This window comes from Leucopleurus acutus (genome assembly GCF_964270905.1).
Source record: "Leucopleurus acutus genome assembly, chromosome: 16".
NCBI classification, from domain to species: domain Eukaryota; kingdom Metazoa; phylum Chordata; class Mammalia; order Artiodactyla; family Delphinidae; genus Leucopleurus; species Leucopleurus acutus.
In genome coordinates, this window is record NC_139158.1 from 62,041,094 (window position 1) to 62,064,786 (window position 23,693).

At 41.8% G+C, this 23,693-nt stretch overlaps 1 protein-coding gene across 4 annotated transcripts in view; it reads left to right on the forward strand.

The window, feature by feature from the left end:
- Nucleotides 1–21,277, forward strand: part of MAPRE1 (microtubule associated protein RP/EB family member 1) — a 35,415-nt gene extending 14,138 nt beyond the window's left edge. For 3 of the 4 annotated variants that reach the window (XM_082857579.1, XM_082857578.1, XM_082857581.1), the window contains 5 exons: nucleotides 1,757–1,902; nucleotides 3,612–3,819; nucleotides 7,687–7,808; nucleotides 12,374–12,526; nucleotides 14,177–16,200. In XM_082857579.1, coding sequence (XP_082713705.1) covers nucleotides 1,757–1,902; nucleotides 3,612–3,819; nucleotides 7,687–7,808; nucleotides 12,374–12,526; nucleotides 14,177–14,233 — 686 coding nt within the window. In that variant the 3' untranslated portion in view covers nucleotides 14,234–16,200. Of the gene's footprint in view, nucleotides 1–1,756; nucleotides 1,903–3,611; nucleotides 3,820–7,686; nucleotides 7,809–12,373; nucleotides 12,527–14,176; nucleotides 16,201–20,441 lie in introns of those variants that run through there. The other variant, XM_082857580.1, reaches the window with a different exon arrangement.
- Nucleotides 21,278–23,693: the final 2,416 nt, after the last annotated feature.

Sequence of the window (23,693 nt, forward strand, 5' to 3'; positions counted from 1 at the left end):
TTACATTTATAATGGCTATAAGGATTCTTCTATCACTAAAATAAAAACAACATTCTTCAAGCAGGTTTTTTCTGAGAAGCAGACATGACTGCCGTTTTGAATGGAAAGTCCCACGAATGGCCTGAGAATTTAGTAAATGCACATTATTTTGCTGGTTCAGAAAGAATATCTTTCATGTGTAAAGCAGTGCTGTGGGTATAGATGCTTAATAGATTATCTTCTGTGTGTGTGTGTTTTAAGTTGATTTGTATGCATCAGGATTCAAACCAGATCTGTACATTGCAATTGGTAAATTATGACTTTTACATCTCCTTTATTTTATTTATTTATTTTTTTAAAATTTATTTATTTATTTTACTTATTCATTTTTGGCTGCGTAGAGTCTTCGTTGCTCTGAGCAGGCTTTAGCTAGTTGCGGCTAGCGGGGGCTACTCTTCGTTGCGGTGTGCGGGCTTCTCACTGCGGTGGCTTCTCTTGTTGCGGAGCACGGGCTCTAGGTGCGCGGGCTTCAGTAGTTGTGGTGCCTGGGCTTCAGTAATTGTGGCTCGTGGGCTCTAGAGTGCAGGCTCAGTAGTTGTGGCGCATGGGCTTAGCTGCTCTTGCGGCATGTGGGATCTTTCTGGACCAGGGATCGAACCCGTGTCCCCTGCATTGGCAGGCGGACTCCCAACCACTGCGCCACCAGGGAAGCCCAGTGCCTCCATTTTAAGAAGCATAAATATTGCTAATTCATTGCCTGGTACATAATTCCCACAGTATATTTCTGTTGGATGAGTAAATAGCCACCTCAAGAATCAGGCTTTCACTTTCTGGTGCTCTTTTCTACTAAGCATGTCACTCTGGTCATTGAAATGCTTCTGCTTTCTTTGTATCTTTCCAAAAATAATGATAATGGCACTGTTTATGCCAGATCTGGCAGAGAACCAATTTGGCCTGATGTAAAATAAGTTGAATATGCATATTAAGATGGCCTCGTTCTGCAGAACACCTATTGCTTAGTCGCTGGATTTCTTGCCTCCTTTCCTGAAAGGGCAGTAAGTGCACATGAAGCCTGCCCTGTATTAGGAGAGTGCATTTTGGTAGGCATTAGAGAAGTAACATTCCTGGAAATATTAAGTGCCAAGAAAACACTTTTGGGGGTGGTGATGGATAAAAATGGGCAAGTGGAGGAAGGAGTGAAATCGGGGAGCAAATGAGATGAAATATATGCAATAATTTCTTATAGTGGCCTTTAAAATTGAAAAAATTTAAATGGAGGAACACAAAAATGTCTTCTATTCAACTTTGTTTATAAAAGGTATAACTTTATTTAGGTAACTTTATTTAGAGATGTAAAAAGCTCAGGGAGGCAAACATCTTAGAAAAAGCTTTTTTTTTAAACCTGTGTCAGAGGATGGATCTTTGAAATACAGGGGAAATCCCTCCTCCCCCTGACATTCATTTTTCTTTGTAGTTGTCATTTTATTGTCATGCTGGTTTTCTTATAAAGAATAGTTTTAAAATTTCATGGGAACATTCCTCTTTTCATCATGGGGTTCCAGGTTGCAAGTGTGTTGTAGAACTTACCAGCTAAAACCACAGTCCTATTATCAATTTCGAAGTCAAGTGGTAATGAAGCTTTGGGGTTTTGTAGGTCCACTTGCACAACTTTTAAAATTTAGTGGGTTAAGCAGGTTTGGGTAAATTTTCACTCTGCTGCTTTAATAGCTACTGCATTTAATGACCTAGTGTGTATTTTCTTCTGTTACTCATTCAGGGGCTGCCTATTGTCAGTTTATGGACATGCTGTTCCCTGGCTCCATTGCCTTGAAGAAAGTGAAATTCCAAGCTAAGCTAGAACACGAATACATCCAGAACTTCAAAATACTACAAGCAGGTTTTAAGAGGATGGGTGTTGACAAAGTAAGTAAACTTTATTCTTTCATTTAGGGTGTTTCTTAACTAGTGGTAATTACTAAGGATACAGATTCTGGGCCATGACTTTGGACATTTTTGTTTTTCTTTTCCCAATTTATATGGTTATCTTTTCTCCAGTTAACAGAATTTACTGGGAGCAAAGTTTCCCTCTGCTCTCCTACCCCCGGTTCCCTTATGGTCCTCTTTCTTCATTATGAAGTTGGTGACTGTCTGAAAGATCAATCTGTAAATCTCTACCCATGATTTTTTAAAAAATTTTTATTACTGTTTACTCTCTATTAGTCTGAGGTCTAACTCGTTTAATCTCTGAATTTACTTCTGTAAAGCATACCATATGGTAGAATAAGTAGCTCTAATAGAGAAGATTCTAGAACTACTTGATTTTTATAGTAAAGTACAAAGAAGATGGCTGGCAGGTGCTGGAATGTTCCCGTTTGCTCCCAAGGTTATTTGAAGCTACCAGAAACACAGACCACCAGGCTTCATTAGGGTAAATAGCTTTGTTTTGGTAGATAACAGATTATTGCAAAATTAAGTAGTTTCCCCCCATTAGAAGGGCTTATCCTTTAAGCCATTTGGGGGGGGGGGCATTTTTTTTTAGTAAAGCTTGTAATCGTCCCCTGATTATCTTACTGCTGTATCTGGTTTTTATTTACTTTGAAATCAGTCTTATTTTTATTTTAGTTTTGTCTCTGTACAATATATAAAATACACATTTGTGTTGGAAGAATATCATTTAGTTATCAGGCATAATTTAAACTAGGTGTAGCTTATTATATGCAGTAATATTTCTTTTTATGGAATTTATTTTTTGAATAAGGAAAATTTTTGAAGTATATAAGTTAGAATAGTGCAGTGATCTCCCATGTACCTCAGTGATTATCAACTCAGGGCCAATTTTGTTTCATGTATACCTCTACCCCCTCCCCCTGTACTCGTGGATTATTTTGAAGTGAGTTACAGACATAACATTTTATTTGTAAATGTTTCAGTATCACACAGAGAAATTTTTAAAAAATTATTTGCTCAGATGGGTGGATATAGTTCAGATTGTAACTGGAATCCTTGAAGAGTTAAAAGATAATTAAGCTCTGGCCAGCAGTCCCACCAGTTGAAGTAATACCTGATAACACAGTATGCTTGTACAATAAAAAACTTACAGGTCCTTTGAAGTATGTTTAATAGGACTGGAATTACTTGAAAAACATACCATTTTATAGAAGTCTATCCCAGGACTGATTCCGTACGTTGACCTATTTTTAAGATAGAATTTTTTTTAGCACAGTTCATCGTGGATGCCTGTGGTTAGTTTGTGCTCTGGATTTCATACCTTGTGACAGGCACCATGGCCGTGCAAGTTCCATGGGAGCTTTACTCTTTACAGTGGAATGACATATCTTAGGATGTGTTTGGATGTGTATATGTGACTTAATGTATGATACTTGTTTCTTTTGCATTTCTGATTTCTTTTGATGGACTTGGAGGGGGACTGGCTGTTGTTAAGTTCTCTGTGGAAGGCAAATTGAATGAAACTTGCTCTACAAACTTCCAGGGGCTTACTTAGCACTTAGTTCTTGCCTCTAAAATATTTTTTTCTCCTTTGGCAGAGCTTTATACTGATTTGATGGACATGTTTGATGCTTGACAGAAGCTTCTTCTTGCTTTGGGCTAAATAGTCTTTTGTTTCTCTGCAGATAATTCCTGTGGACAAATTAGTAAAAGGAAAGTTTCAGGACAATTTTGAATTCGTTCAGTGGTTCAAGAAGTTTTTTGATGCAAACTATGATGGGAAAGACTATGACCCTGTAGCTGCCAGACAAGGTCAAGAAACTGCGGTGGCCCCCTCCCTTGTTGCTCCAGCTCTGAACAAACCGAAGAAACCTCTCAGCTCTAGCAGTGCAGGTAAAACAAACGAACAAACAAACCAAAAAAACCCCAAAAACCCCCACACAAAAAATACCATTTCCAAATACATTCATTCTTATAGTATTCAGTCAGAAGGGTTTGGGTAGCCGTAGGCTTAGGGAGCTTAAAGAGCATAAGCCCAGCCACATGGCCGAGGCATGGATTGTGGCATCAGGGCCCTGTGTTTGTTCTTAGATCTCTGGAGCCCTGTGTAATCACTTCACCTCTACCCTGCTGTTTCCTCCTCTGTAAAAGGGGAATTTCAGTACTTGCCCCTAGAGGGCTGTTCTTGAGGCCTGAAAGAGTTACTGTATCGATTTGGCCAACACACTTTAGTTGGAATAGACGTCCCTCAGGTTAGCTCACATAAAAGAGAGTTAGTTTGAACACAAGGGCATTTCATCTTAGAGCCCTCGGATGGGAAGTTGCAACCATACCTGAACTCCCAGGAACTGAAGGAGCTTTCTAGGTCTCTTGGGGACTGCTCTTGGCTCTGTGTCATTGTTCTGTCTGCAGAGCAGCTTCCTGCGCTTACTCACGGCTTCCCTGCCGTCCCTAGAGTGCTAAGTTCTGTGCTGCCAGCAGAATCTAGGAGTCAGGGGGAGGCTGTTTTTAGACACTTTCTTTAAAAGTCTTGTCCTGGTAGGTTTCCCCAAATTGTTTGCAGTAGTACACTCACAGAACATATACTTTGGGGCAGGGTGGATGTTCTGCAGATGCTAACTCCTCCTCAGAAGGTGGCAAGAACGTTACTTAAAGTCGTGTAGTACCTTGAGAGAGGCTGATCCATCTGGTAGGTAGAGAGGGACATTGAGTACTTTGTAATTTTGATAGCTTTATTGAGCTCTGATTCACTTACCATACAATTCACCCATTTAAAGTATACAATTGAATGGTTTTTAGTACATTCATAGGTGTGTTCTACTATTGCCATAATCAGTTTTAGAACATTTCCATTACCCCCCAGAAGAAACCTCATGTGTGCTTAATAGCAGTCACTTCCCATTTTCCCCCAACTCTCCTCCTTCCCTGCCAATCCTAGGCAACTACTAATCCACTCTCTGTCTATGGATTTACTTATTCTGAACATTTCTGAGTGGGATTATAGAATACATAGTCTTTTGTGTCTGGCTTCTTTCATTTAGCATAATGTTTTCAAGGTTCATCCATATTGTATCATATATCAGTACTCCATTCCTTTTTATGGCTAAATAACATTCTATTGTATGGTTGTAGCACATTTTATTTATTCATCAGTTGATGGTGATTTGAGTTCTTTTCAGTTTTCAGCTCTTAGGAACAATGCTGCTATGACCATTCATATACAAGTTTCTGTGTGGGCGTATGTTTTCTCTTGGGGTATATATCCAAGAGTATATACTCTTTTTTTAAAAAAATTTTTTAACGTCTTTATTGGAGTATAATTGCTTTACACTGTGTGTTTCTGCTTTATAACAAAGTGAATCAGCTATAAATATAGCTATATCCCCATATCTCCTCCCTTTTGTGTCTCCCTCCCACCCTTCCTATCCCACCCCTCTAGGTAGTCACAAAGCACCGAGCTGATCTCCCTGTGCTATGTGGTTGCATCCCACTAGCTATCTGTTTCACATTTGGTAGTATGTATAAGTCCGTGCCACTGTCCCACTTCGTCCCAGCTTATCCTTCCCCCTCCCCGTGTCTTCAAGTCCATTCTCTACGTCTGTGTGTTTTTTCCTGTCCTGCCCCTAGGTTCTTCAGAACCATTTTTTTTTCTTTAGATTCCATATATATGTGTTAGCATACAGTATTTGTTTTTCTCTTTCTGACTTACTTCACTCTGTAGGACAGACTCTAAGTCCATCCACCTCACTACAAATAACTCAATATCGTTTCTTTTTATGGCTGAGTAATATTCCACTGTATATTTGTGCCACATCTTTATCCATTCATCTGTCAGTGGACACTTAGGTTGCTTCCATGTCCTGGCTATTGTAAATAGAGCTGCAGTGAACATTGTGGTACATGACTCTTTTTTTTTTTTTTTTTGCGGTACGTGGGCCTCTCGCTGTTGTGGACTCTCCCGTTGTGGAGCACAGGCTCCGGACACACAGGCTCAGCGGCCATGGCTCACGGGCCTAGCCGCTCCATGGCATGTGGGATCTTCCTGGACCGGGGCACAAACCTGTGTCTCATGCATTGGCAGGCGGACTCTCAACCACTGTGCCACCAGGGAAGCCCCATGACTCTTTTTAAATTATGGTTTTCTCAGCGTATATGCCCAGTAGTGGGATTGCTGGGTCATATGGTAGTTCTGTTTTTAGTTTTTTAAGGAACATCCATACTGTTCTCCATAGTGGCTGTATCATTTTACACTCCCAGCAACAGTGCAAGATTCCCTTTTCTCCACACCCTCTCCAGCATTTATTGTTTGTAGATATTCTGATGATGGCCATTCTGACTGGTGTGAGGTGATACCTCATTGTAGTTTTGATTTGCATTTCTCTAATGATGTTGAGCATTCTTTGATTTGTTTGTTGTCAATCTGTATCTCTTCTTTGGAGAAATGTCTGTTTAGGTCTTCTGCCCATTTTTGGATTGGTTTGTTTGTTTTTTTGATACTGAGCTGCATGAGCTGCTTGTAAATTTTGGAGATTAATCCTTTGTCAGTTGCTTCATTTGCAAATATTTTCTCCCATTCTGAGGGTTGTCTCCAAGAATATATACTCTTGGAGCAGAATTGTTGGGTCATATGGTAACTCTGTGTTTAACCTTTGACAGAACTACCTGACGGTTTTCCAAAGTGACTGAATCATTTTATTTTCCCATCAGCAGAGTATATGAGGGTTCAGATTTCTCCAAATATTGAGTACTTTTATTCTTTAGCTTCTTAGAATGGGGAACTGCATAGATAACCCTGTGCATTTCATGTTTCAGATGCTGCTAACAGGCATGTGGAGACTTGCATTAAGTATTTAGTCTTCAGGTTAAACATATGCTAGAGATCCTCCAGCGGAAATGCCTGTTACTGTGGGTGAAAGGCCTGATGGTTATTGAACAGTTTGGGATGTCAGGAAAATGAGATATTTTTAAGCCTGGCATAATGTACAAGCTTTACAAAATACTTGCTGAATGAATAAAATCATGAATGATAAATTTACCTTGAGGTAGCCCATTCTTGATTATTCTTAATTATTTTAACTTGTAGATAGATCGGCTCCTTGTCGCTTTTTCCTCGTCTTTGTCTGCTTTGGCCATTCATACTGAGAGAAATCTTTAAGTACTGGTCAGTGTGCTGCTTTTCTCTCCTAACCCTTCTAAACACCTTTTAAAAGGGAAGCAGGATGGGGTTTTGAAGTCATTAGTGGTCAAAGCAGGCTCTACCCCCTCATCTTCCCAATCCAAGGAGCCTGAGGTTCTGAGTTAGGAGGCACCTTACTTTCCAGATGGGGAATTGTGGGCACCGCACAACAGCTGGGATTGTGAGCTCCTGGCCTGAAGTTTTCCTTTGCTCCATAAAGCTGCCCTGTCTGTGGATGTGGTTGGAGCTGGGTTAAGGTAGATCATCTGTATGTACCAGGATGACTTTGCCTCTTTCAGATGATAGTCCTGTCCACCCCAGCGGAAAAAAGGCCACGCCAAAGGACTTATTCCCAGCACGAAAGATCGTGGCTAAAATTGGTACTTAAATGTGCTGCCAGGATGAAAAACCACTTTGGGCAAACATGGGGTTCAGTCTTGCATGCTGGGCTCTCTCTGTTGGGTCTCCTCACTGCATAGCTGTGGAGGGCAGTTGGTCACAGCCTCCTTTTGTTGTCTGGTGGGTTCTTTTTTGTCTTGGAATTTCTCCTCTTAAAAAAAAAACAACAACTCTGCTTCTCTCAGCTCCACAGAGGCCCATTGCAACACACAGAACTACTGCAACCCCTAAGGCTGGCCCGGGCGTGGTGCGGAAGAATCCTGGTGTGGGGAACGGGGATGATGAAGCAGCCGAATTGATGCAGCAGGTAGGCACCTCTTGTGTCCAAGACAGGAGCCACCTTGGGGGAAAGGTGCTTGCTGCCCTGACCAGGGAGGCTTGTCCGTGTTCTTGTGGGAAGACCTGCCTTGTGTGCATACCAAAGCAGTCTTCATGACACGTGTGAGCACTTTGGAGCTGGTGGGCACTGCGAGCCTGGAGGTGACGATGGAAGAGAGAGGGACCCGGCATTTTTGAGTGCTGTTACATCTATTTCTGTTAGAAACCCATGTCTGTTTGGAAACCTGCCCATACGATGGAACCCTGTTGAAAGTCTTTGGAACGCTGTCAGGGTTCTGTGGGATTCGGAGAATGTCTCCTGAATTTTGGCTCTGACAAAAGATAGATTTCCCTTCTAAATGATAATTTAAAAAAAGATTCCGCAGTCTCTCTGCTGAAATCCTGGGCCACTAGAGTATCAAGTTGAGAGTGGAACTGGTATGCAAAGCCTATTGCTTTTCTGTTCTTAATAGGTCGATGATTTGAAACGTCTTCAGGATTAAATATCCTGAAGGTACTTGGGAGAGGTCTCTGTAGATCAGAACAAATTTTAGACTTTTAGACATTTTCTCACTAATTCTTATAGTTTTATTTGTTTGTTTGCTTTTGGATGATTCTCTTGATTAATTCCAGATTTAAAATCAAGGATGCTCTGTGATTCCTGTGACTTCGGGACTGAACCCTTTTACTTTCCTTTTAAAAGCCAAGTCCTAAAGCCTGGAGGAAATGGCCTCACTTTAATCCAGAAGCTCTTGTGACCCAGATCATACTTCTAGGAAATCAGGACACAAAAGCCTGCTCAAAGATCACATTTGGTCTTTTTCATTCTTTGATTTGTGTGTGCCTCATGGTCACAGGTGCCTTGGGAGTGTGGAAGTGACAGGGTCACCATCCCCATTGTTGTGGCAGCCTCAAGCACCCTGTGGGCACTGTCACTGTGAGTGCATAAGTCTTGGAGAATAAGGAGCCTTCCCTGTAACTGTTGGTGTCCAGGCACAGGTGTACACAGGAAGCAGTCTCAGTGAGAAATAGGGTAAAGAGGTGTCATTGCCGAGGCCTGGCAGCCAGCACTGGGTTGGCCTTGTGCTCTCCAGGAGAAGATGCAGTGGGTTCCATGGGACTGCTGTTCAACTGGTGTCCGGTGTGAGGGAGCACTGACTTTGGGTTGCGTAGATTTGGGGCGCATCCCGGCTCTGCCACTTAACTTCTACTTGGGGCAAGTCGGTTAACCTCTCCGAATTCACTGCCTCGTATGCAATGGGGCTAATACTTTGGTCACGGTAGTTGAGCGGATTTCATGAGCTGATGTTTTGCCAAGTACCTGGAAGGGTGTTTGGGATAAATGGGGTAAATGGCAGTGGATGAAAGACAGTTGTGATTGTTACGGTTCTTGTCTATGGGCTTGATAGAGTGAAATAGGTTCTGAAGTATGTTTTAAAAGTTCATAGGAGTTAGATTTTTTTTGGTGAAACACACAACTGTTAATAGCAAAAACAAAACTACCATTTTTAGAGTGTGAGCGCCAGTGCTCTTCTAAGCATTTTCTTTCATTTTTGCAGCAGCCGTGTGAAGTGTTACAGAGGACAGTGCGGCTTGGAGAGGTTAAATAGCCTGAGTTGAGGTTTGGACCCAGCTCACAGCCAGCTGGTCCAGCCCTGCCTCAGAACTGATTTGTTTGGCCTGAACAGGGTTTTGATTTTTATTATTATTTTTTTTAATATGAAGGATTTTAGATTCTTTCCAGGTTGCCAAAGTCCTGAGCACACCCTGTTACTGACTCCCATGGCTCATTTACATGATGTCTCTAACCCTGGAAGTATTTGAAGTGGTGACCCTTGATAAAGGTGTGGCGGTCTGGGGGACACGACTGATGTGGGGAAAGTAGAGCCACACGGGCTTGGTGGGCTAAGAGGAGAGCAGTGTATTCTGCATAAATTACCTTGTGGTGTTCATAAACTTCGGGAGATCTGCAATGATTCCACACTGTTAAGTCATCCTGGAGAGATGTTCTTTTAGTTGATTTTAGTCCAAAGCACTGATGTTCAGTAGAAATAGAATGTAAACCAGAAATGTGAGGCACATATAGAACTTCAAGTTTTCTGGTAGCCACATTGAAAAGAGTAACAAGAAACAGGTTAGATTAATTCAAATAACACATTACCCAATATATCTAAAATATTAGCATTCTGACATGTGATCATTACAAATAATTATCAGTGAGATGTTTTACATTTGAACATTGTACTAGGTCTTTGTAATCCAGTGTGTGTTTGATCTTTACAGCCTGTCTCAATTGCACTGGCCACATTTCAAGGGCTCAAAACACCACATGTGGCTCATAGCTACCTTATTGGCCAGTGCAGGCCCAAAGCGTTCTCCTTGGGCTTCTTAGGTTACAGCTGTTACTTAACTATAAGAGAGTGTTCTAAGAGTGACGCTGATTACTAGCCACAGATTTTTAATAACCTTATAAATAAGCAGTTAGAGGAGTGCCAAGTGAAAGCTGATGACTTAGTCTATGCGTGTTGTTTCTTGTGGATTCATAGTTATTGAGTGATGTCAAGGAGGGCTGCTGCTTTGGCCTTGTGGGTGGGACCAATCCGGCTGGGTTCTGGTGCCCTTGTTGATTTGTAGGCCAGAGAAGTGTTCAGTGGGTTTGTGAGGGAGGCACTAGTGTAACGTGTGTGTACAGATGGACTCCAAGCCACCGTGCCTCGTGAAGCTGTTTTGACTTCCCTTTCCTTCTCTTGTGACTAGAAGGCCTCTTCCCTGGCTCATGGACCTTGGGCTGAAGATCCAAGGCAGCTTCCACTACTGGGGATAGTCTACTCTTGCCCTTTTGTCCCCTTCTTGTACTCATTCCACTTTGGGAGTGACTGATAGTTTAAGGAAAGGCAACAAATAGCAGTTAAAGCAGGGGTGGGGAGGGTGGGGGCAGATGGATGATTTCGTTTTGCTGGTGACTAGGTGGTGTTAGTACTTTATTAAAACTTTCAATTATTTTTATTTTTACTTATTAAAAAAATTTTTTTTGATTATTTTTTGGCCGTGCGGAATGTGGGATCTTAGTTCCCCCACCAGGGATCGAACCCATGCCCCCTGCATTGGAAGCGCGGAGTCTTAACCACTGGACTGCCAGGGAAATCCTTTCAGTTATTTTTAAAAGTGATTTCTGTGGTTGCTAAAGGAATAGTGAGAGGGTGTCTGGAACCTTGATTCTAATTTGGTCTTTTCAGGCCTTTGATGTTGAACATTGAAATTAAGTCTTTGACAGAATGGTCCTGGTGGTTCCAGTCACCTGCTTCTGGATCATCTCTGGATGCTTCTCAACTGCAGGTTACGAAGGGACAGGATTTGATCCCTTCAGTTGGGTCTGGCTTCTTCATCAGGGAAGCTGGATAAGCTGTTCCTTGTTTTTGCAGCTAGAAGTTCAGAAGGTAGACTAGATTTCTCTGGTGTTTCTGGCTCTCAGAATTCCCTGCTACCCAAATTGTTCTCAGCAGCTGCACCTTTGATTCCCTGGCTCGGCCTTCCACGGGGCCCTAGCCTGTAAGGCCTGTGAGGACTTTATGCTGCACCCTGTGCCATGTATTTTGCATTCAGTGAGAGTTAAATTGAATTCACATTACAGATTTGAGTATACTGGAACGAAGACATACTGTGCTTAAAATACACAAAGGGCTGTGAGAGTTGTTACGACTTCTATTACTTGTGGCTGGATAGAGTCCTGGCGCAAGCACTGAGATTTATTTCTTCATTGCCCCTTTGTGGAAATTAGAGTCCCTCAGTGGGGCTCCTGGACAATCCTGCAGCACAAGTGGTGTGAGCTGACAAGATGCTCAGGGGAGCTAGCGGGGGAATGTGGTGGGGTCTGCTCCCTGCCTCTGCTGTCTTCTCTCCCTTTTGAAACTCTCTTGGGAGAGGGAGTGATGCAGGGACCCTCTCGTCAGAGGATGCTTTTCTTTTGAGTCATGGACCGCCCCCTAGCCCCAACATACTGGGGGGAGAAAGAACCATTGAGTTTCCATGCCCAGGCCTGCCTCAGTGCTAGCTGTCTTTGGCTAGTATTAGTCATCTTTAGATAGTTTTCCCCTCCTGGCTTATCATTTCTACCCTGCTCCCTTGGACCAGACCCTCTCTTACCATTGACTTCAACTTGCAGAAAGACCTGAACTTGATTGACCAAGTGCCCTGGTAAGGACTCAGTATATGATGGGCAGCCACTCTGCTGGGCCAGGTTGTGGATTCTGCTTCTGTATTTGTCTCAGGCTCCCATGGGTTTTTCTCTTTGATCTTGTCTTAGTCCCTGAGAAGTTCCTGCATGTTCCATGATATAGCCTGTCCTTTCCTGGGAATTGTTATAGTCAGGGTGCCATGAACAAGCCCATGTTATTTATCTGGGGCTGAAGAAAATTGACATTAAACTAAAGTGGGGTTTTGTCCTTGTTAGAGAGTTTGATGAAAGCCCACATCTCCTTTTGGGTTAGAAGTTTATCTGATGTGTTGTTGGTGCATGAATGCCAGGTGTCTAACCCTTTCTAATGTTTTGTGCAGGTCAACGTATTGAAACTTACCGTCGAAGACTTGGAGAAAGAGAGAGATTTCTACTTTGGAAAGCTAAGGAACATTGAATTGATTTGCCAGGAGAACGAGGGGGAAAACAACCCTGTATTGCAGAGGATTGTGGACATTCTCTATGCCACAGATGTACGTGTTGACATGAGGATATTTTCTTGCCATTTTGCCACCTAAGAGAAGATAGAAATATTTTTTCTGGTTGGTTTCGGCAAACTCAGTACTGATGCTTGCTGTGTTTCAGCATAACATTCATCAAAAGACTTCATCTTTGACCCTTAAAGTCAGCCAGAGAGGGCACCACTGCCCAGCTTCAGCCTCTGCCTTGAGGTCTGTGAGCCTTTGAGGCAGGCATAGGACACTCAGGTGGCTGGCTGCCCTGCTTCTGTAGTTTGTGACCACTGATAGGTCATGAGTGCCACAAGGTGCTCTTAACCCCGCTATCCCCACTCCACCCCTTTCAGCTTGGACCCCTCAGCCTGAGGTGCTGCCTTCTTTTTAATAGGGCCCTAGGCGTGCCCTGGAGAACCAGGCACATGACCCCTATTTGATGTCTGCTGCCCACAGCTGTCAGAGTGTACCTTTTTCCTCCCAACCTGGAGTGTATCTGGTTCCTATTTCCCCAAAGTGCTTTGTGGTCAAGTTTCTTGGGATCCATGTGTATTACACAGCCATATCTGCTGATATTAATCATGCTGTGTTAGCTGAACAAGGAAAACTGATTTTCCCTAGATTTAGGATTTGACATCGTGCTGTGTCCACTGTTTAATGGCTGCAATTATTTATAATTCTTCTGCATGCCTAGCAAGGTCTTTAGGATCAAACTACCGTATATGTCTACGTGTTTCGTAGTATGTGGCAGTATACAGATATAAGGCAGCATTAATGCTGTTACTAACAGTGTGCTCTAAACATATCAAGTGAATTTGGGGGGATTAAGACAGATGACTGAAAAGTTGATAATTTGTTCAATAAATCCTTATTTCGGGCTTGCTCTGTGCCAGATAATACAAACAAAGGGGTTGAAGATATAGGTGTCCTCGATCTAGTCTGAGTATTATTTTAGTAGAGTCATAGCTTAAGTAAATTTAGCCATAGATATTTAGTTAAAAAAAAGATGGGGGTTGAAGGGGAAGTCTAAATTCTTATGGCATTGTGGCCATTAGCACATGCCAGATGCCCTGGAGTAAGTTTGAGGTGGGAGCCATGGGTGTGATGTTTTCCCATGCTTCTGATGTTGGCTCAGCCTTGCAGCTATTACGTGTGTTGTGGGTGTTTTGGGTAAACAGAACACCCACAACACCTGCAGTAGCATGTGTGCATGGTTCCTAAGTGCAGGCAAAAGAATGAATGAAGGAAAAGCTGGCTGTGTGGACAGTTATTGAGAGGAGATGGTATGGCACCATTATGGTGACTTCAGGGATTTTTGAGGGTAAATTTTCTTAAACAACTTTATTGACATAATGAACTGCACATATTTAAGTACAACTTGATGTGTGAGATCATCACCATAATCAAGACAGTGTACACATCCATCACCCCTGAAAGATTGAGAGTAAATTTGTGCTCAGTTTTTGCCTTTTGTGGGATGTGATTCCACTGCCTAACTAATAAAATAGTGGTCACTTGGCCTTGTGCTATTAAATGCCAAGTGTGTGGTAAAGACAGGACGAACCGTTGACTTTGAGAGGCTTTAAATATGAGGAAAGTGAACCCACAGTAGAAACTGATCTTTCATTCAGCGTTGAGTAATAGCTTTCCTCTCTCATTTTCCCATTTCAGGAAGGCTTCGTGATACCTGATGAAGGGGGCCCGCAGGAGGAACAAGAAGAGTATTAACAGCCTGGACCAGCTGAGCATCATCCGAATTCTTCACTCCAAATCATGTGCTTAACTGTAAAATATTCCCTTTTATTATTCTTAGAGGACTCACTGGTTTCTTTTCATAAGCAAAAAGTACCTCTTCTTAAAGTGCACTTTGCAGAAGTTTCACTCCTTTTCCAATAAGTTTGAGTTAGGAGCTTTTACCTTGTAGCAGAGCAGTATTAACATCTAGTTGGTTCACCCAGGGAACAAAGAGGCAGACCATGGGGCTCACTGTGTGGATGCTGGTAGCACTGATGGCTGGAGAAGGGGGAGACCTCAGTAGAGAAGTGTAAAGACTGGTTTGAATTTTAAGCTAATGTGAAATCTTGACAGAGAACGTTTTAATAACTAAATGCCTTAAGAGTATTTAAAAGATGCTTCCATATTTCAAAATGTAAAATGTAACATGACAGGAGCTTCTGTGTGTTTGACATTGTGTCTGGGAAGGAAGGGCCAGAACCTGGAACCTTTTGGACCTGCTGTTCCCAGCCCTCACGGGGCTGCCTGATCCTCATAGGCCCAGACCTTGGCCCAAAAGGAAAGTTTGAAAAGTTGCTTTGTAAAGCCATTTAGTGTCCTTGACCAGTTGCATCCCTGATAAGAAGCAAGAGGCATTGTTGCCTGGATGAATAGAGGGGTGTGTTTCAGCCCTGAGACGTGTTGAGTCGAAGAGCTTGATTTTCATAGAACATTTCTCTGGTGATTTTTCCAGTTATCCCTGATATTTCTATGTACTGTGTTTTGTTGTTGTTGTTTTGTTTTTTTTTTTTTTTGAAATGAGGTGTGTCCAGTTTTTAAATCTAACAACTACTTTTGGGGACTTGCCCGCATCTCTGGGATTTGAATGGGGGTTGTGTCCCATTTTACTGTCTTTTAAGTTTACATTTAACATGTTTCTCTTCTCTGCTCCCCTTGCCCACTGGGGACTCCTCTTTGGCTCCTTAAAGTTTGCTGCTTAGAGTGGAAGTTCAGCAGGCAGGTGATCATGCTGCAAGTTCTTTCTGGACCTCTGGCAAAGGGAGTGATCAGTGAAGGAAGGCCACTGCTACCTTGGGATCTGCAAGGCTGGGTGTTTTCGGTACCTGCTGTCCACAGCCCTCCACTGTTATCGGAATACTTTGCCAGTGCACTAATCTCTTCGGAGATAAAAATGTTAGCGTGTTACTAAATGTTAATTTTCTTTTGCAGAAAATACAGTACCATGTCTGAGTTAATTATTAATATTTAAAATATTTCATTCCTTAACTCCCTCATTTGCTTTGCCCGCAGCCTATTCAGTTCCTTTGTTCGGCAGAATTCTGCAAAATGTGTTACCCACTACTGAGATTGTTCTGCCCCTGATGTATTTGTATTGATTTGTTTCTGGTGGTAGCTTGTCCTAAAATGTGTGTAGCAAGCAGGTATTTTATGATAAAATTGTTGTGTAGTGCATGCTCTGTGTGGAATTCAGAGGAAAACCCAGATTCAGTGATTAACAATGCCAAAAAATGCAAGTAACTAGCCATTGTTCAAATAACAGTGGTGCTATTTCTCTTTTGTGGCCTTTTAGACTTTTGTTGCCCTAAAATTCCATTTTATTGGGAACCCATTTTCCACCTGGTCTGTCTTGACAGGGTTTTTTGCTACTTTTAAACAGTTTCTAAATAAAATTCTGTATTTCAAGAGTGTCATGTCTTCTGAAATTTGTCTTGCCCTGGGTATATTATTTTAGGTTCAAATGATAAGGTACCCACGCTTCCTTCTTAAATTAGGACTGATCTTTTGAAATCCTTCACTGTTTTTTTTTTTTTTCAAATGTGCTTATTTGTAAGGCTGTTTCTTTTTTCTCCATTCTTCACAGTACATTTCTCAGCCTCCTGCTGTTTCACACTCTCATGTTACTGTGAGAGGTCTTTCAGAAGTCCAGGGCTTGGCCTAGCAACCGTGAAACCTTTTCAGGCTGTTTCCTCCAGAGGTATATAGGACAGAGCTTGGTGGATACCATGGGGCAATACTTTTTTTTCCTGAAAGTATGTTTCAAAGGCAGTGAACACAGTCAATCTGTAACCTGAAGTCATCACCATTTTTCTTCCCTTTTAAAATTCTGTGCTGTAAGAAACGAGTTCAGAAGGCGACGTGCTGCCATTTTCAGTATAAAAGAAAGTTAAATGGTCAGAAGGTAGTTTTCTATATGATCTTTAGGGTACCCACCACAATCATGGATGCTCTGTAAACCCAACTTGATGATGATTTTGACTAGGGTTACACCCACGTTACTTCCTGTAGAAGTTAAGGGTATGAAACCTTCCTTAAAATGTTACACATCTTCAAGGAATTGGAAACCACATGTGTTTGTAATTTACAAGAGGCTACCTCCAGGAGTGCATGGAGTTTGCGAAGATAATTTTGGGTAATGTCAGCTGAGACGTTGCCTTGGGACGAGTGAAGCTGTTAACTGTGTGTATCTCTGACCTAGTAAGTCCATTGGCCTGACTCTTTAGGCTGAGGCACAGTCTTCTAATGTGACTAATTCAGGTTGGGTCACTGGTGCGGTGAACTTGAATAAGCTGCTTAGTTTGCTTGGCAAGTTCTGTGTTGCATGCAGTATAGGTAAACAGATGGCTGGATTTAGGATTCACTCGTGCTGGTGGTCCTCAGACTGATGGGCTTCAGAATCACCTGTAGAACTTGATTGACATTCATTTCTAAAGTCCAATCCCAGAAATTCTGAGTCAGGAGATTAGAAATCTGCATTTTACTGTATACCTCAGGTGACCGGGGCTTAATGTAGTCCTCAGACCTGTACTTTTTGGCCTAACATTTATGCCTGCAAGTTCAAGTCTCATTCTGGCAGGGGGGATATCAGATTGGAGTCCTTGTAGGTCCCTCCTAGCTTTGTGACTTTTGAGCTAATTGATCCCTTTTCTTGTTCTGACCTGCTGAACAGGGATGATGGTGTTGGCTGCAGTGCCTCCCTCACTTGGTGCTTGTTGAGATCAGAATGAGCTGAGAAACAAAAGGTGACCACAGCGTTAGGAAGCCCTGCATGGGTTCTTGATCCAGTCTGAAATTGTTTATAGATCAGAAAAGCTTAGGGCACAATTCAGGAGGGTGATCCTTAAGATAGACTTGGAGTATTTTGTAAAGTAAGTAACAAGTTCTTCTAATGTTTCTTTTTCAGCTTGCGGGGATTGATGAGTCCAGCTCCTTTTAGTTTTCAGACTATGATTTTCATCCTGTTTTTCCCCCAGGTGAAATCGTGTTCTAAACACACCTTTCCCCTTTTTCTTTTAACTGAAGATTCATTGATTCAGTAATTGATTCATTGATTTAAAGATAGGTATTTCTTCAGGGTTTACTCTCTAGAATATAATATGGTGTTGGAAAGGAAGCAGTTTTCTTTTGCTATAACCAAAATGAGTCTAGGGAAGTTTTTCTTTAAGGATTGTTCTGTGAGATTTGGTATGAGGAGCTCCTTTTGTGATGTTTACCATAGTTCACCGTAGTCTACAAACAAAACCTAGGCTTTAAGCCTGATCAGCCTAATCAGATTAATTTGCTAGTATGTGGGTGACCCAAATCTGACTGCTGTCAACAGAGTGGAAGTAATTGCTTTGCAAGCTGAACCTGAGCCTTTGGTTAGTGTTCGTGAATCACCAGTCATTTTGCTGGTCTGGCACTGTTGCTGTTGTTTTAAAATTAGGAGTATGTCGTACTTTTGAATTCATACATTCCAGTTATAAAATTTTAAAACCCGATGAGTTCATATTTATTTCTTACACTTGCAGCTTTTTTCTCAGTTTTCATATGTGACAGTATAAATGAATATGCAGAGTCCTTGTCCGAAAGAAAGCCCACAGAGGAATTCTGTGCTTTTACATTGAACTTGACTATGCTTAGAACCATTATCCCAGATGCCTTCAGCCAGATTGTTATGCAGGTATAATTTGTGAAGGTCTGTTTGCCTTTTGGCTTAATCTGAGTTGGAAAGCAGTGTTACCTTAGCCTGGAGCACAGAGCTTTCTGTTGAGGTTGTGGTCAGGTTGCCTCATTAATTTCGTTATGTAGGTAAGCAAGTCCAGCCCTACACACACACATTTAAAGTAACCTATATTTCTTTTGTATTGGATGCTCTGATGTTCTGAATTGTAAAATGAAAGTAGCCTTCACAGACATGTTTCTGCAGGTAGGGAGAGGCAAATCTTTGTCTTGTGATCATTTGAAAAGCAAAGCAAGTTAGCCATCAAAGCCTAGAACTTTGTGAATGATATCAAGAGATAGATTTAGAATTACAAAGTGATCTGTTAGCAGCTTGGAATTCTGTAGGATGTCTTACCTTAAAAGTTAAAAATTTTTTTCCTTAACTTTTTCCTGGTTTACTTTGAATATTTTTCGCAGTCTGTAGGAATTGGTGAGGATAGGCTTGATGTAGGTATGAGGAAAAGGAGGAAGAGCAGTTTATTCCATTTGCTGATGTCTTTAATTTTTAGTTTTGGTGGGAGAAGGAGATTTGGGAAGCTGTAGTGAGATTCAGTCCATCGGGGTAGGTCTTAACAAAGCTGGCTTTGTGGCTCTTACTAGTTTCCAGCGGGGACAAAGATGAGTTTCTAAGATTTGGCTTACATGGATGATTCACAAATTGCAGTTTAGACTATTAAAGTTAAGCCAAGGTCAGGCGTGCAAGTGGGTAGACTGAATATATAAAGGGGAGCCCTTCTCCAAAATGAACAAGGGAGAAGTGCTGTGATCAGGAGGCCAAGGACCAGGACCAGGGTCCTTCCCCAGGCCCTGCATCCTTGGTCTGCAGAGCATGGCTTTTCATTGGCTCACTGAAGAGATGAGCGAGGATGGTTTCCCTAGGAACCTTTCTGAGCCAGGAAAAGTTACTTAGGTCTGTAAAAGCCAGTAGGATACCAGGGCCAGAAAGAGTGGGAGAGTGCCCAGTTCCAGCAAGTGTTGCCTCTGGAGGCCAGTTTTCAACAGTTGAGAAAGTTTTGGTTCAGAGACGAGCACAATGTTTCTCAGCATCAACTACATACATTTTGCATGTGAAGTTTTGAAAAAATTTGCACTGACAATGAAATGGTTTGTAAAGTGTACATCCTTTTGTATTTTAATAAAAGTTTTGACTCTAAAAGAAGAGATTTTGACAGATGAAGTAAAAAGTGGCTCAACACATGTGTTTGGCTTTTTTTCCCACAGGCTGCAAGCTGCAGGGAGAGCTTTGCTAATACATCCATCCCTGAACCACCATTTAGTGCAAGAATCTAAATATATTGCACCCAGGATCTGTCACCGTTTATCCTAGGCTAAGCTTGAGTGACCTTCAGATTTCTTTACTGTCTTGCTTCACAGTTGTTTCATCACGTTCATAGTTATATTTCTCCGATTGGGCCCATTTATATATTTTGGAGTAGTTCTAGTGATTTTAAGATCCAGCATACCTGAGGGTCATCTGGATTTTAGCATTCTAAAGGTTTCTAACCTGATACTGCCGTTTTTTTTTTTGTATTTTATGTTTTTTTACAAAATAATGTGAATTAAACGTGTAATTATATATGACTGCTGTTTTTACTTTGAAATTTTAAACCCTGCTAGGAAGAATGGAATAACCTGTTTTTTACAGGTAGCTATAGGCTAATCGCAGCTTGCCCCTGTGTGTGTGCCTCCCTCCCTAGTAATTTTAAAGGCTGAGAGAAGAAACAATAATTCAACGTTGAATGAAATAAAAATTATTTTTAGAAATTTCCTAAGAATTTGTAACTCTCTGACTTAATTTTTTTTCTTTCTTTTTTGGGGAGGAGATGGGTAATTAGGTACTGAACCACCCCAAGAATCTGCTGTTTTTCTTGAATCATGGTATTTTGAAATCTTTGGTATGTGAATCCTGAGTACTCTTTGGCAGTGTGGTAGGAAGAGCATTGTTTTAAATGTCATGTGAGTTGAGTTGTTAGTCTCAACTAAAGGTGTTATCTTGACATTAATCCTCAGGGTCCCCTCCAGTTCCAATGGTCATTGGCTTCTGTCTTGTTTATTCGATTTTGAAAAGAAAAAAGCCTGTCTTCTTAGCTATCAAGTTGCGCCTTAAAATTTTCAATAAATTTTATAAAGCTGAGAAGAATAATTGCAGCTTTACTGAAGAGTAATTCACACATATAAATTGTATGTTAGGTTACAATTTTTGACGTTTTAAATCCCGCAGTGGTAAAGCTGGCGAGGACAGAGTTGGCGCTGCTGCTGAGTGGAGTGGAGCTGCCTTCCCTGGAGCAGTGACTGTGACCTTGAAGCCTTCCGGCAGCATTCCATCTCCGCTTTTAGGGAGCAGAGTAGAATCTCCTTAGGATCGGCAAGTGATGCCTGAACTAGTCTCAAGTAGGACTTTGAACTTTTTTCCAGAATTATTTTGTGCAGAGGTTTATCTACGAGATTTTTTTCTTCTTAAACACCTTCCCTCCTGCTTCTTGAGTTAATAAACTTGAATTATTGATGATCACGATTTTATTCGTTTTAGATGTGGGTTTTCTGAACTTTTCCTTACCTAAGAAGTGGAATGAATGCATCTTACTATTTCCCCTTTGTTCTCATGTTTCTTCTTTGGGAAGGAAAGTTACATTTATTGTGATAGAATTTAGCATATTTTGGCCCATGTAAAAATGTTGATAAACGCAGGGGCTGCTGTAAGTAGAAATGATAACATTGGATTGGAAAATGAAAGCCCCAAACCAAAAGACAGTGGGGAATAGTCAAATCGGCCTTGTCTCTGTTTTTTTTGTTGTTGTTGTTATTTTTTAAATAAACCCTTCTAGTTTATTAATACCTAGTTTAATAAAACTCTGATTTAAAAGACCTGCATCTTTTATGACATTTCATTTCATTGAAAGTCTTTTGTCTCCACTGTTGATGAAATGGGAGCAGAAATTTTTTCTGTATGTGGATGTTCTCTTTGTGGTGAAGATATGGGGAGGGGTCTTGGCTTGGTGAACAGTTAACATTTTGGTAACATCTAGGTCATCGTGAAATGTGATTCAGCTGGGTATCTTTAAGTCTGGAATCCATGTCCCTGGTTGAATTCTGCCCAAGAGATTTGCCTTTGGCCAGCTCATGCTGCTGAATTGTGCCAGGGGCAAGATTGAACAGTGCTGTATCAAGTCCAGGCCTGCCATGAAGTCTGGGTTTATAGGACTCCATCTTACACACAGTGCTCTTGTAGTCTTCCTCTTTTCAAAGAGTTGCAGCTCACGCATCTTATGTTGAGAGAGCTGCTGTGCCTTCCACTGTCCTCCAGCTGTGGGGGCTAGTTGGCCTTTTGGTTTTAGTGAACGCTGCTTTATCATTAAGTTCCCAGGCATTTTCCACAGTTTCTATGAGTTGTGGGCGCTCTGTGCTGTATTTGTCCTATGGGTCGTTCTCCACTCATATTTGTCCTGGCTTTGTGTGCTGTAGCTCCTCCTGTCACTGTCTGCTGTAAGTTCAACTTCATCCGTAAAAAGAATGTCTCAGATTAGATGAAGCATGGCTGTGTGGTTATGGTTTGTGGGATGGATTCTGCTGTTCCGTTTTGTGTTCTGCGTATGGAATTCTATCTCATTTTCCTGGTTCTAAGTGTGGCCAGCTGACCCTGCAGTCAGGTTGAGGCCCTCGGAGTTCACAGAGACTTCATAGAGGAGCTACTTTGGACTTGGGGACAGCTGTCAAGATGTCTCTGTCGAGAAGAAAGTTGAAAACCAATAAGCCTCTGTCAGATATAGCCAGCAGTGTTAACTGGGGAGAGCAAATTGGGTCAGGGTGAGTAAGGGTTTGGGGTTAAAGTCATCTCCAAAAGATTGGACACCTGGGCCCTAAAATCCATTTGCCTGAGATTAAAGGCCGAACAGGAGAGCTGAGCCTGTCTGAGCTAGATTTCCAGGACAGCTTTAACTGCATTTGGCCTTAAGTCATCTGCCCCTGTAAATTCTTACAAACGAATTACTTAGCAAACCAGTTTTTCTCCCATCCTCCGCCTACCTCCCTAGTGGCAGTTCTAAGCTCTCACCCCTGTTTCCAGGTTTGTACCGAACCCCACACCCTGGCCCCCTTCCCCTCAGAGGAGGCTTCCTCTGATCTTACCTGCTCTCATTCCAGATAGATATTTAACTCTACAGCTGAATCTTCTCTTCCTTCCAGTATCAGAGGACTAGTACTTCTCTTTGCTTCTTACTCTTGTGCTTTGCACTTGGGTGTCTCTGTTGCCCTCAACCAATATTTTTTCCCCTTTGTGGCCTCAGTCCACGAACATACAGAGCTCCTCCCTTTCTCATAAAACTTGTAGTTTTAAAATAATTATTGTAGTTTTAAATAATTATTGTAGTTTTAAATAAATTAATTATTGTAGTTTTAAATAAAATAATTATTGTAGTTTTAAAATAATTATTTATAAAATAATAAAAAGATTTAAATAGTTGTGAGAATAGTATAAAGAACTCCCCTTTGCCCAGACTGGCTAATATGGTGAACATTTTGCCGCATTTGCTTTATCATCGTATGCATTTGTTGAACCGTCTGAGAATAAATTACAGATATTGTGTCCCTTTACCTTTAAACACCCAAGTGTGTATTTCCTAAGACCAAGGATGTTCTCTTGTATAACCACAGAACAGTTGTCAAAAGCAGGAAACAACATTAATTCAATATTATCTAAGAACGTAGTCATGTTTAAATTTTGCCGATGGTCCTAATAAAGGCCCTTAGACCTTTTCCCCACCCAGTCTAGGACCCAGTTCAGAATCACACATTGCCTTTAGTTGTTAGCTCTCTCAGTCACCTTCAATCTGGAACAGTTCCTTAGTCTTTGTTCTTCATGACACAGATTTTAAGAGTAAAACCCAGTTACTTTGTAGAATGTCCTGCAGTTTGGGGTTGTCAGGTTACGTATGTTTGCGGAGGGTACCGCGGAAGTGGTGATCTTGAGACCAGCGCGGCAGGAGGCAGGGCCTTCGGCTCCCTCATCAGTGATGTTAACTTTAATCACATGTTAACCAGGACTTTAAAGCAAAACAAAGTATACTTGATTTCTGTATACATACCAATGCTTTGCTGCTTAATATAATTGTGGTGATACGCGTGCCTTGTGTTAGTGCACCTTTTTGTATTCCTTTATTCTTGGCCTACCTTTTTTTGCCACATTGGCCCCCAACTCCCCATAATCCATATGTACTCATAATTTTGCATGTACTGACAGTACAGTACCCCCTTAGACCCAGGCAAGAAGGGCCTCTGCCCCGGGCTGAGCTTCAGGGCATCCCACTCTGTCCCTCCTCTGGCCATGTCCCTCTCCACCAGATGAGGTAGGTTCAAGGGGCTAAGCGGATGGCCACTCAGGCCCCACCGGTGTGCTGCCCGCTCCCCCCACCCCCCGTCCCCTGCTCTAAGTACTGGAATTCCCCACCCAAATCACTTCGAAGCTGATTCCAGAGTC